We start from the raw sequence: 9,961 nt of genomic DNA on the forward strand, positions 1-9,961 counted from the left end.
CCCACTCATGTATCCACTCAACATTAATTTGGTGTCTACCATAAAGATAAAAGGACGAAGGCAACATAGTCTCTATCCTCAAAGAACTCAAAGATACAAACAAAAGTTATAAAATAATGTAGTAAAAGCAATGACAGAAATATTCATAAGAACTAATGGAAGCACAGAAGAATTCTAATTCAGCCAGAGTAGAAGGAAATGAGATCTACGATTAATCTTCAAGGATTAGCAGGAGTTTGCCAGATAAAATAGTGAAAGAGAAAGGCACCCTAGACAACATGAATGGTAGGATGTGATCAAGAAAGTGCGCGCGGGCGCGCACGCGCGCGCACACACACACACACACACACACACACACACACACACAGCCATCCTACTGCTGAAGGGAAGCAAAAAGGTAAGACTAGAGACTGAGGAAGACCTTGTAAGAAGCTACAGTGGTCCACCCAAAGAGGCTGAAACACTCTAACTAAAAGAGTGACAGCAGGAATAGAAAAGGAGATAGATTCAACAAGTATGGAAATAGGATGCATACAGTGGGTGAAATAAGGAAGGCATAAAGGGATGACTCCAAGGTGTCTATTTTACCTGCTTGATTACCATGCAGGTAAAACAGAAGATAGAGAGGCTATATAGACACAAAATCCTGTTTTGTACATGTTGATCTTGAGGTGCCAAAGAAAGTTCCAGAAGGGAGCTGTATATATTTGTCTGTGGCAGATCTCAGTGTCTCTCAGTATTCATAGTTTTTTCTGATACCTACCCTCAGCCCATTCTGAAGCCAGACACTGTACTCGTCTTTATAATATTCATCACGCTAGCCATTATTTTCCCAGTATTTATTTTTCCTCCTAAAAGGTAAGGAAGGTGTCTGTCTTCTTCACTGATATATCCTTAAGATACAGCAAATAGTAAGCCGTCAATAAATATTTACTGGATGGTTGAATAACAAAGATTTCAACAGGGTTGAAGTCATAATAAAGGACCAGGAAAAACAAAAACAAAAACAAAACCATCAGTGATGGCTCTATGGGGGGGGGGGGGGGAGGGGACAGCATTTAAGGAGAGGATGGTAGAAAAGTCATCAAAAGGAAAGCTAGAGTCAGTAGAGCGGAAGGAAGAAAACGAGGTAAATCTAAAGTCATCTTCACAGGGTCAAATGCTGCAGAGAAGCCAACGGTCCATAAGATTTAACAAGTATTGATGTTTCAGGAAGTCTCAGGAATACTGCAGGTGGAAAGAAAGTGAGGAGACCTGGAGGGAGAATGAGAAACAGGTGAACAGCTTTGAGACCCACCTAAAATAGGCAAATTGGAAATTAGGAGTAACAGCTGAGAACGGAAACTACCACAAACGGCCAACGGTGATGTGGGTGAAGTGACAAGAGTGGTAGAGACAAGGGCAAGCGAAGTAGTCTGACTCACATGGGATTGCAGTCTCCCTAGAGGAGGTGGAGGGGCCTGAATCTGACACCCCAGGCATGGTGCGATCCTGCGGACTTCCAGGAGGAATCGAGTCCAAGCCCCTGCTGCTACGGCGATCTTCACTCGCTGTCACCCACGACCCACTGCAGTGGCTACCCCCTTCGTCGTCGCTCGGACCAGGGCCGCCGTCCTCCCTGGTTCTCTCCCAGGAGCTCCCGCAGCGGGAACCCTCGTCTATACTTTCTCTCTCCCAGAAGCCACTGAGGCAGCGGCTGGCGTCTATGCTGACGCTCACCGCAGAGGAGTCGCTGGCCGCGTAGCCGCGATCTTCACTTACTCCCTCCCAAGAATTACTGAGGCTGTGGCCGCCATCGACACTCCCTTCCTCCCAAGAGTCACTGAGGGGGCGGCTGCGGTAGTCACTGCCCCTCTCCCCGGAGTCGCTGGTTTGGGGACCCGGGACTTCTCTGACTCCCTCCCAAGAATCTCTGAAGCGGAGGCCGCGGTCTTCTCGGACCGGGCCCTCACAGTCACTAGTTTGGTGGCTGCCGACCTCACTTAAACACACGTCGCTGCTGCTGAAGCCGCGGTCTCTTAATCTCTTCCAGGAGGTGCTGTGACAGCGGCCACCATCTCCCCTAACTCTCTCCCATGAGACACAGCCCAGGTCTTCATTGACCCTCCTCGAGTCCGTGCGGGAGAAGCCGACGTCTTCACTCACGCTTCCCGTAGAGCCCCTACAGAGGCGGCCGCCGTCTTCACGGATTCTTTCCCTGTCTTCGCTAACTCTTTCCCTTAACTGGCCGCCGCGATGAGCGTGTCGGCCGTTTGTCCTCCAAACGCGACGATTAGTGAGGCGGCCGCCGTCTTCGATTGCTATTCCCCACGAGTCGCTCTGGCGGCGGCCGCCGTCGGCTGCTACCCTCTCCTCCGAGGTGCTTTCCAGCGTCTCGACTACAGCTAACGGGTTGCAGCCGTGCTGGAGCCGTTGCCTTGGAAACGGGTAAACTTCCGGCGTGCTGCGGTCATGTCCGGTTCCTCACGACCGTGCGTCACTTCCGGCCTCCCCTCAACCTTTCTCAAGGCTTCGCCTCTAGAGAAATCGGACGGTGGTGTGGACTGGGTTTTTGAGATTCCTCTCGGTCTCACATGCAGCCTATCTAGGCCCCGTGTCTCTAACGGCCTGGTATCGATCACGCCTTCCATGGCTCAGCGACGCAGGTGCGGGCTCCGGGACTGCAGTTTGCGTAGGTGACCTGTGTGGCGCGGGCCGGGCGGGGCCTTTCTTCGTCCTTGGCAAATCTAGTATAATTTTCAGTGCTTGTTGGAACACTGGAGGAAATTTGTTTTTACCCTGTCATTTCACAGGTATAGAGAAAAACCCAAAGGAGAAATTAGCTGCAGCCGCTTTCATTATTGAATGTTTTATTAGTGCCAGGCTCTTGGATAATTGCTTGGTACTTAATTCTCAGAATAATTTTGTAAGGTAGGTGTGATCCCTGTTTTGTACTTGAGGCGACTCAAGGTATCAGTAATTTGCTAAAGCCAAACAGGTAAGTTGAGGAGCCAGTATAAACACAGGTCAGTAGTCAAAAGACTGCTCCAGGGTTCCTGACTCTAACTCCTAGGTTCCCTTTAATGTACAATGTTTGCTTTCAACAGTTCAGCCCAAATCTTTTATTTCTCTGACCTCATTATTTAACGGATATTCTTCTATTCGCTCTTTATTGAAAATACAGTTCGGGGGCACCTGGGTGGCTCAGTCGGTAGAGCCCAGGGTTCTTGGTCTCTGGGTCTTGAGTTGGAACCTCACCGTGGGCGTGGAGCCTACTAAACAGCAGAGAAGGAATGCGTGCGTTGGATTTAGTGCTAGCAGCAGAGAATACAAAAATTAGAATTCTCTATTCTTTAAGGGCATCACTTTGATTACTCTTTCAGTCTGGGTTTTTTTTTCCCCCCATCCTCGGATTTTGTTCTGTAAACACATTTGGGACATTCCCCAGACCCTATCATTTCTTCTCTTTAAGTACAGTAAGTTGGCTTTCTTTAATTTCCATAGCCTCTTGTAATATTAACAACTGCCATTTGCTGAGTTCATGTGACTCTGGCACTTTGCTAAGTACTTTATAGTCATTTTCTTTATTTACTCCTTAACCTACCAGGACAGTATTACTCTTCCTTTTTACAGAAAGAAAAATAAAGCATCAACGTTAATTGCCTGAAGATTCACAGCTTAGTATTAAGTACCTGAATTAGGTTTCCAACCTAGATCTTTGATTGTGCTGCACATACTTCTCAAAATCTCTGAATTTCCACAGACTTTTATTAGATCACTTATCACATTATAATTACTGTTTAACAGTTGATCTTCACCCCAAGGACTCTGAGCTTCTGAAAAGTGGTGAGTTTTCATTATTCGTCTTTGTTCCTGACATTTGGAATACCTCTTTCAAGTGGAGGGCTTAGTAACAGTGGTGTGGGTTAGTGGGTGGCTTGATGATCAGTTGATTGTCTGGTGGATGAACTGATAGACTGAAACTTTTTCACAGTTGGGAGGGAATTTGGGATTAGTCATCCCAATCCCCTTACTTTTAGAAATAGGGCAACTGAGCTGTTTTGTCTTACCAGACATATATTGAGTTACTAATAGGAGCCAGTGTCTATGCTAAATGATTTGGAAATAGTTTCAAACTTAATCTGTATTATTATTTCTGTTTTACAGATGAGGAAACTGCTCACATTTGGCCAAGTTCACTAAAGTAGGAAGTGGGGAATTGGAACCCACTCTGACTCCAGATGAATACAGAGTTTGTAATCTGAATAGGCTACGTAGGCTAACGGTAAAGGCTTCATTTGTTGCTGTGTTATGTGAATAACTTCACTGCAGGTCAGCACATCCTTAACAGATACACACATGGCAGGAAGGATCAGAAAAGAAAACAGAGAAGCAGAAAAAATAAAATCTCCCAAAATAAACTTAAAAGGAATTAAAAATAAAAGCAGATATTAATGAAATGGAAAATAAAATTGATAATAGTAGCTGCTGTTTGAAAATAAGAATGAATAGACCCTTAGCAAATCTAAAGAAGAAAAGGAGAAAACAATATTGGAAACAAAGGGCACATATTGCGGATATTAGGGACCTCCAAAATTAGAAGTGAATTTAGCATAGCCTTATAGGCTAATTACAGGCTAATCTTGAAAATTGCCTTGGACAATTTTCTGGGAAAATATGGATTTCAAAAAATTGACTCGAGTTAGAAAACTTTAATAAAAGAAGCATAAAAGAATGCCCTACATATCCCTGACAAAAGTCACCAGGAACAAAGCATAGAAAATGTAGTATATCCCAACTATGAAGGTAGCAGAACAGTAACAGAGTCTAAACAAGGATACTGGGGGGAAAAAGAACAGTGCAGTGAGGCTTATGAATATACATGCAAAAAACTTAAGGAAACTATGAAGCCAGCAGTACATTTAGAGAACAACATAACCAAGTTGGGTTATGGTCATGGATGGTCAACATAAGACATGTGATGAGAATTTTCTACATTGAAGAAGAGAAACTATATAATCTTAATTGATACTGAAAATTACTGATTTTTTAAAAAATATTAAGCAAGTAACAAAAGGAAGCTTAACTAGATGAAGGGTATCAACCAGAAATAAACACACTTAGTGTCATGGTCTAGGTTATCTGCTCTCATTCCTGCAATTAGATTGTTCTGAGAATTTGGGATCCTGTGTAGTAAGATAAGGTATGAAATCGGAAAGGAAGAAATTAAGATATATGATAATTTTATCTGGAAAGTCTAAGACAACTAAAAAACTATTAAACATTGGAAGGAAGATAGTAAGCTCTCAGCAACATTCAGAAGATTTTTTTATACACTATAGAATAATCAACTTTTAAATGTAAGGAACTCATTCACATTAACAGCAACAGTGGTGAAATATTTTAGAAATCTATCAAGAAATAAGGAAAACCTAAATCAAAAAACCATAAAATTTCATTTATGGGTGTTAAAGAAGATCAAAATAAATGGAAAAATAATGCTGTGTCCCTACATGAATAGGCTCAGCATTGTAACGATAAGATTCACCTCATATTATAAATTTGTTGCATTTCAAGGAAAAACATTAACAATTTTTAGTGAAGATCAAGATAGTTTTACTTTTCTTTGAGGTTTTGGGTTTTTTTTAAGTTCATTTATTTTGAACGGGTGTTGGGGCAGGGGGAACAGAGAAAGAATCCCAAGCAGGCTCTGCACTGTCAGTGCAGAGCCTGACATACCATGGATCACAGCTAAGCAGAAGGATGCTCAACTGAATGAGCTACCCAGGCTCATTTTTAAAATGATTTTAAAATTTATCCGAAAGAATGTATATGCGAGACTAACCAAAATGTTTAAGTATGAGAACCCAAATACACATCAGAACTACAAAGCTAGAGTATTTAGAACAGGGAGGTGTGGGAATAGGACTGGACAATTCAGTTAATGGAACAAACTAGAATTCAGAAATCTCATGTATGTTCATTATAGAGGTGGCATTTCAAATACAGGAATGTAGGCTCTTCATTTCCATATACAAAAATTTCAGCAGAATTAAAGGTTGTCTTATACATCTTAGGAAGGCCTTCCTAAGCAATACTATCCCCAAAGACCACAGAAAATTTATAAACATTTAGAAAGCTACAAGGTATGCTACCATGACGTTGAAATTAGGTAGGCAAGGTTTATTATCAAGTCTGAGAGAATCACTCCAGAAAAGTAATGTGCAGAGATAATTAAAAATACCAAAAGCAAGTGCACCTGAAACTAATGAATGTTGTATTACTTGACATCAATTTGAAAAAAGCAAATTAACAAAAGATACTCAAACTCATGAGAATGCTCTTTGCACATCATTGATAAAAACTAAAAGATGGATAATGTCTATTGGAAGAGGTTGACTAAACAAAATACTGTGCTGGTGAGAGATTAAATTGGTGTGACCCAAGGACAATTTGGCACTGTCAAAATCCTAAATATACATTGAATACTTGGGTGACTTGTATATCCAGTTGTAAAATCTTAATAAATTAATCAGTTGTAGCAGAATAGTCATTGCAGCATATAGTTGTGAATAATTAGACACTTGAATATCATCAGTGAATAGGTAAATTATCCTACATTCATGTGAAATGTTACACAGTTTTAGAAATGATCTACATCATTAACAGGAAAAGATACAGTGAATTTTTAAAGAGGCAAAACAATACACATGCAATCTGGGTATTTTTAATTTTTTTTGTAAAATATTTTTCAAAAAGATCTATATAGAAGTTTATAGAGCAAGAAAGATGTGAAAGGAGACTTTATATTTGATTTTTTTAATTAAAAATTCTTCCAAAGTAAAAATACAGAAGGATAGGAAAACATGCACTACTGTATAAAGCACAAGAAAATACTTTTTAAGGAGTATATGGGCCAGGAGAGATTAAGAGGCTAAGAAAAACACACTTGTTTTGGCAAGGAGTCCTTGGAGGCGAGATGTAAAAACCCAGGATGCACAGGATTTCAAGGTAAGTGAGGGACTGACGGAAGGAAATTTCTCACATGAATCATTCCAGAACACACTGAAGTGGGCATCTCAGAGAAATGGGGACTCTAAGTAGGAAGCTTGTGGTTCCACCTCTCCGGTTTTCCAAAGAGGGGTCTGCCTAATCCCCCGTAGATGGCATCTATGTTCCAGAGGAGGGAGTAAAACCAATACCAGGTAACCCTCCTCTCTTCTGTCTAGGTATTCTTGCTTCCCAGGCAGCCTTGCCCTCCCTCTCGTGCACACCTGCAAACTGACTAGGCACTCCATGGGTGCTTTTTGGTTCTTACTTAATGTGCTCTTTCACACCTGCACAGCAAAGTGACCCTGTATAGGATTAGGAGAAATCCCTACTTCTACAGTTCAGGCCTTTCTTGACAGTAACCTAACTTTCCATTTCTACCTCCAGACTACTTCCTCTTTAGTCCACTAAATCTTTCCTCTTGCAGTCATGGTTAGATGCCGCCTTATATTTTTCTGAATATTCTGTATAAACCTCATACAGCATTTAATAGTTGCTAAATAGTTTGTAAAAAAAGAAAAAAGCCAGGAAAACAAAGTGAACTTAAAGTGTTCTATTTTAGGTTAAACTGTTACATGAAAATTTTTGAGTTTTTATTATATAATTGAGTCTTTTTTTTTTGGCCAAAGCTTATTTTATTTTTAGCTAAATAAGATTATATTTCACTATTTCCCAGAACATTGAAATTCAAAGTTTTAAGTAAGCAAATTATGTTGAAATCAGAACATTGTAGAGAAAGTATAAACAATAAAATGTGTAGGTTTTAGGAAATAAAATAATCCTTTTATTCTCACAAACTTCAACAATAACTAAAAGACAATATTCCATCTTCCCTGAGGCGTCCTTTGGCTTTCCTTGCTACGCTTTCCATTGTAGATTACTTACTAGTTCTAGTTCCCAGGGGTATGTGTTGACTGTTACTTTTCCATCATTTGGGACTATAGTTTAGTGTTGCTTCCTCTAAATGCTATCATATCTAGCTGTTCATTAAAAAACAACATTGGTGTTTCTTTAAATTAACATGACAGTATTTTCAGGTATAACTATGGAAATTCTTAAATGATAAAGGCTTCAATGAATGAGAATCTACTAAATGAGACCCTCCAGAAATAATCTGTTCTTAATATTCACTGATTATAATGCAGTGAAATTTTGGGGCCACACATCTAAATCACTACCCAACATCCAGCTTCCTATGTAAAAAACTAGGAATCAAAATATCCATTCCAAATGTAAACACTTGTAATCATTGTCCCTCTGCCACCCCAAAGCTAATTCTTTTTGTGCTGTTGATAATCTCTTTCCAACTCTTGAGATTGGTGTCTTCGTCTAATGAATTCCTTTTAATACACCCATTAACATCTTTTTGTCTCATTCTAACTACAATTAAATCTCTAGTTAAATTTCATAAAAGAGCAGCTCTTACTATTGTATTACCTCTTACCCACACAACCCATTGCAACTATTGGTGGTTTTGTTTTTTACCATTCTGATTTTATTTTTTCAATAGGGCTGCTTTCTCCCCTTCCCACCTAGGACTCTAAATTTTGTTCCCCAAGGACCTGTCTTGACCTTCCTCCTTCGTATGAATACTCGGTACACTGGTAGGTTTGACTCTCCCCTTTTGATTGTCATACTTTTAAGCCTTTGGTAAAAGTTATGGTCTCCCCAAAGGCACAACAGAAAATTTTGCCTATGTTTTTGGATGCAGACCCCAGCATTTTTCCATGACATTGGTTCATGTATATTCCTAAATTCAGCTATCACATAATGTGCTTTTACCTCTCAAATCCAGTGGACATCTAACAGTTTTCTGACTGAACCTTTCTAGAATAGCATTTGACAATCTCTTGTATTCACTTGATTCTTAAAAGAAAAACACGCAGATAGTATGTTTACAATTTCTAGTGGCTCCCGTGCTCACCAGTGTAACACAAACTTCTAAGCATGACAAAGACGACTTCATAATTTTCTCTTCAAAATTGCTGGGTTTTAATCACATAAAGTTTTTTGAAAACGTGTTTTCAAGATTTTATGTTTGCTGTCCATTCTCCATGTATACCCTTCCCGCAAATGTGGACTCCTAGTTATCCTCCAAGACTCAAATACCACCACCTTTATAGTCTTTCTTAACCCACTTCCAGGTAGTTTAGTGTACCTACTTTGGGTATTTATTTTTTTCATTGCAGAAATAGTATGTAATAAAATGAAGCAGAACCAAGTCTACATTCTTGTTCTACAACTTTTTGAGTGATTCAGTCTGTACACTGGGGACTCCATCTACTATGTAGGATTATCTATAAACACCACAGAAAATATATGTAAAAAGTTTGCCAATGCCTACCACATAACTGCTCAACAAACTGACTTTCACTGTTTTGTATGCCCATTTCTGATAGATGACAGGAAAGGTTAATCTTGCATCTCAGAGTCCCTGGATTATATATAGCAGGTCCCATGTTCAGGTTTTAAAGAACAGAGTGATAAAGGCGTAAGAAAAAGATGTCATATTCTAAAGCCATTGAAGAAATAAAAAGATACAAACGGAAGTTTCTTCATCATTCTATTTATTACATGTATGAATATTAACATCTCATGGTATCCATCTAATTCAGTCAAAACCAACAAAGGAAAAAGGTTAACCATGTTTCAAATGAACATTCTTACAGATTCCCCTGTAACTTAAAATATGTTCATCTGCATTAAGTCGCTTGACAAATCTGAAAAATGTCACTTAAAAAAAAAATCACCTTTAGTACTTAAATATATTTGTTAATCGCTTGATGGCATCAGTGTCCAAGTTCAATAAAAGTTGCTTCATTAGATACTTTTCAAAAATGGACATCTGGATGGTTCTCTATAGCTGGAGAGATATATATGCAAAGTCCTATTTCAGTTTAAAAAATGTTTTCAAGTCTGGCTTTTCTATTTG

At 39.6% G+C, this 9,961-nt stretch overlaps 1 protein-coding gene across 1 annotated transcript in view; it reads right to left on the bottom strand.

Moving 5' to 3' along the window:
- Positions 1 to 2,630, bottom strand: part of ANKRD42 (ankyrin repeat domain 42) — a 64,455-nt gene extending 61,825 nt beyond the window's left edge. The window contains exons 1-2 of the mRNA XM_039231796.1: positions 2,605 to 2,630; positions 1,425 to 2,416 (exon numbers count right to left, since the gene is read on the bottom strand). Coding sequence (XP_039087727.1) covers positions 1,425 to 2,416; positions 2,605 to 2,630 — 1,018 coding nt within the window. The remainder of the gene's footprint in view (positions 1 to 1,424; positions 2,417 to 2,604) is intronic.
- Positions 2,631 to 9,961: the final 7,331 nt, after the last annotated feature.

Source organism: Hyaena hyaena, unplaced genomic scaffold (genome assembly GCF_003009895.1).
Source record: "Hyaena hyaena isolate Hyena2069 unplaced genomic scaffold, ASM300989v1 scaffold_59, whole genome shotgun sequence".
Lineage (NCBI taxonomy): Eukaryota > Metazoa > Chordata > Mammalia > Carnivora > Hyaenidae > Hyaena > Hyaena hyaena.